Raw genomic sequence first — 3294 nt, 5'->3', positions numbered from 1 at the left:
GCCTGTATTCGGGTCAGCCCGGACAGGTCTCAGTTCTTCAGGTACGACACCATCACCATGAGCTGCGGGGATGTGCTGAACTCCACCGGGTGGAAGGTGAAGAGGAAAACACTGGAGGGCGGGGTCAGACCCTGCTCCTTAGGTTGGGGCTCCACCTCCTCTGGGTCGACTTGCATCATTGGAAACATCTACCCATCGGACAGCGGGGTGTACTGGTGTGAGTCTGTGGACGGGGAGCAGAGCAACAGTGTCAACATCACGATCACTGGTACAGCACACAACACTGAAAACAAGTGGGGTGTTTGATATTATCCTGCCTGGAGTTGAACTGAAAGCTGCATTTAATCCACATCAAAATCCACATGTAGGTTTAGGATTATGTTGGAAATTAAGACGAGTTTCTTTCTTTTTGTAAAGATCGTACTGTGATCCTGGAAAGTCCTGCCCTCCCTGTGTCGGAGGGAGCCGCTGTGACTCTGTACTGCAAAGCTGAGACGCGCTCCCCCGACCACGTGTTTAATTTCTATAAAGATGGCCGCCCCATCGGCAGCGGCTCCACAGGTCAGATGACCATTCACAGTGTTTCCAAATCTGATGAAGGCCTCTACATGTGCAGCGTTTCTGGAGGTGAAGAATCAAGAGCCAGCTGGCTGGCTGTTGAAGGTGAGACGACCAGTCGACAGTTGCTATATAACTCAGAAAATGGCCGACAAATATACTATATGAACATGTTGGGACACAAAAACCTTTAAACTACCTTAATCACATATCCAGTAGACCTCCGCAACACCTGGAAACTGACTTTAAAGTGTGAGATCTTTGACCTCTGATGGTCAAACGTCTCATTTGACTGCAGTGAGGTAGAAGCGTACTCGAGGGGGCGTGTCAGTACGATGTGACATCACCACTGGGTGTAGTTACAGGGGCAACAGACATGAAGCTTTCAACCAGGGGTCACTGCTTTTCAACCTGTTATTAAAGGTATCCATGGAGGTTTTTGAGAGCAGCCCCCATTTTCAAAATATTTTCATCCCCAAATCCTAAACGTATCTTTATGCACATCGTATATGTTTATTCACTGTCCCTATTTCTTAATTTTCTTCACTTTCTTTTTATTTTTTGAACGTATGCTCTGCAAACATTGTTTGCTAGTACTTTGTAATATCTATTTGCAAAACTGTTGTACACATCTTTAATTGTATTCTTATATTTTGGTCCACTGTCTGATTGAAAAATTGATTTCTCATGAAAAGATGAATCAAGAGACCAAACAATCCCACAAAAAGTTTATATCTATATTGCAAAGTTGAAATACATGTGAAGGGAACTATGGAATTATGAAATGTGAAGTTTCTTTCTTCCTTTATTGGGACAGTTTTTAAAAATTGTTTTAACTTTACAGCTTCATCCTCATCTCGGACTGCTTCATGTTCAGTTTCTGTCTTGCAAATCATGTTTCACCTGCTGGTGGGAGCTCCTTACCTGCTGTCCACCATCTTACTGGGACTCATATACAGAGACAGGAGGAGAGGTAGGTAAACTCCTGTGAGACAATCTTTCTTCTACTAGCTAATTCTAGCTAATCATATCAGGCTAAAGCAACAAACCACCTCAGTTAGCAAGCTGCGCTATCGGCTAGGTAAGTTCTTTTATCTTTACCTCTTGTTTAACTTCTGCAACATCTTCCCAACCTTCAATAGTGACTGTTTGATAATCAAAACTGTAGCCTGTAGAAAGAAAGTGAGCTAAAAACACTGTGTCATCTGCGTAATGGATGATTCCAGTGAATATCTTTTGTCACACAATGTGGAAAATAATTAGATTTAAGGCTTTTCTCTTGAATTAGATGTGAACCACGTGACTGTATATAACCTTTTACACACATAAACCTACCCGTTCAACCTGATTGACTCAACTTGCATCGAACCTACTCCTCTCAGACACAAAGAAACCCTAAAGTTAAATTGTCACTCTCAAGATTTCATCGGCTTTTGCAACTAACAGGTTGAGATGCCAAAGACATTCTTGGCTGCATCTTTCTCTGGCATCTCTGTACCTTTTCACTGTTGGAGCTACTACAAGAACAAAGACTCAAAGCACAGTTCTCTTGCAGTATCCCAACAAATCTGTAAAGTGGAACCATCCTACAATCATGACAAACAGATTGTCCAGGTGTTTTTTTCAGCTATTAATCAGACTCTATGTTTAAACAGAGTAACAGGTTGCTCTTAAAAGAAACCGAAACATCTATTATTTCATAGAAATTTAACCACTGATGATGTTTCTTTCTTTGCACAGCAGCTCAGACGGTTGCAAAGACAAGAGGCAGCAACGATGTCATCATGGATATAGTCGTGTAGCCCGACAAACCAGTAACAAGCGGCCAAGAAATTCTGCATTGCTTCCAACCCTGCACCACAGAAGATTTATTCATTCATTCAAGGTCAGCAGAGATTGTTGCGAAGAGTTTACAAAGACCTCGTAGACGTAATGACCAACAAGGTCCTACCATGCTTATCGTCCTCTTTTCACATGCCTTCCAAAATGCATATAACCATTACAAAAATGACTGGCATATTTCAGAGTGTCCTGATCTGACACCTCTATGGTTATAGTTTAGGCAATTAAAACCCCATGGTTAAGGTTGGGGAATAAACACTGTAAAAAGTAACCAGATGTAAACATACATCCACAAGGAGTGGGATTATATAACAATGATGTCATCTAACGAATGATAAATTATGATTAAATTGGTTCTCATGCTTAACAGATTAACGTTAGTTTACATGAAAGGCTACATAAATTGCTAAATTGCAATGGATTACCTTAATCAGTAATAACCTACCTGATACTTTACTATTTCCACTGTTTCCAGTGTCAACAATGAACCATTAAACTAAAAAAATAATGCTTTAGTCCTGTCTTTATTACTAACAGTATTCTTGTTTATCTAGGGCAACAAACTGTCTCGATACTTCTTGGAAAGCTCGAGCACAGTAGTAACTGACGGTAATAACTCTGTTCAGACCTTCTCCCATCAGGATGTTGGGGGTGGGACGGTCAGAGGACAAGGTTACGTGGTATTTTAGTAGATGAATCAAACTGAAACTTGGGGGCAGACGCAAACAGATCTTTGAAAAGTGAAGGTGATTGTCCCTCCAATCCACTGTGGAAATAACAGTAGTGGTCTCCAACGTCAGCATCAGACACTTCACATGTCTGACTACCCACCCTGACTCTTTTCTAATGGTGAGAAAGACCACGAGTGGTCACTTGTCAAGTGTGGACAGAAGA

At 41.5% G+C, this 3294-nt stretch overlaps 1 protein-coding gene across 1 annotated transcript; it reads left to right on the top strand.

The window, feature by feature from the left end:
* The first annotated feature begins 13 nt into the window (after nt 1–13).
* On the top strand, nt 14–2883 carry LOC111240182 (Fc receptor-like protein 5). Its single transcript, XM_022770158.1, has 4 exons — nt 14–268; nt 418–663; nt 1403–1531; nt 2299–2883. Exons 1-4 carry the CDS (start codon nt 58–60, stop codon nt 2358–2360), a joined length of 648 nt encoding a protein of 215 aa, XP_022625879.1. The 5' UTR covers nt 14–57; the 3' UTR covers nt 2361–2883.
* Nucleotides 2884–3294: the final 411 nt, after the last annotated feature.

The sequence above is a fragment of the Seriola dumerili genome, unplaced genomic scaffold, assembly GCF_002260705.1.
Source record: "Seriola dumerili isolate Sdu_G_001 unplaced genomic scaffold, Sdu_1.0 BDQW01019578.1, whole genome shotgun sequence".
Classification (NCBI taxonomy): Eukaryota; Metazoa; Chordata; class Actinopteri; order Carangiformes; family Carangidae; genus Seriola; species Seriola dumerili.
The sequence above is the reverse complement of the archived record's forward strand: the minus strand, read 5'-3'. Positions and strand labels throughout refer to the sequence as shown.

What these genes read in the sequence shown, in the direction of transcription:
- LOC111240182 (XM_022770158.1), top strand. Translation starts at nt 58, where the DNA reads ATGAGCTGCGGGGATGTGCTGAACTCCACCGGGTGGAAGGTGAAGAGG. An exon ending in TGTCAACATCACGATCACTG is followed by an intron (nt 269 to 417) that starts GTACAGCACACA and finishes CTTTTTGTAAAG; the next exon opens with ATCGTACTGTGATCCTGGAA. An exon ending in CAGCTGGCTGGCTGTTGAAG is followed by an intron (nt 664 to 1,402) that starts GTGAGACGACCA and finishes TTAACTTTACAG; the next exon opens with CTTCATCCTCATCTCGGACT.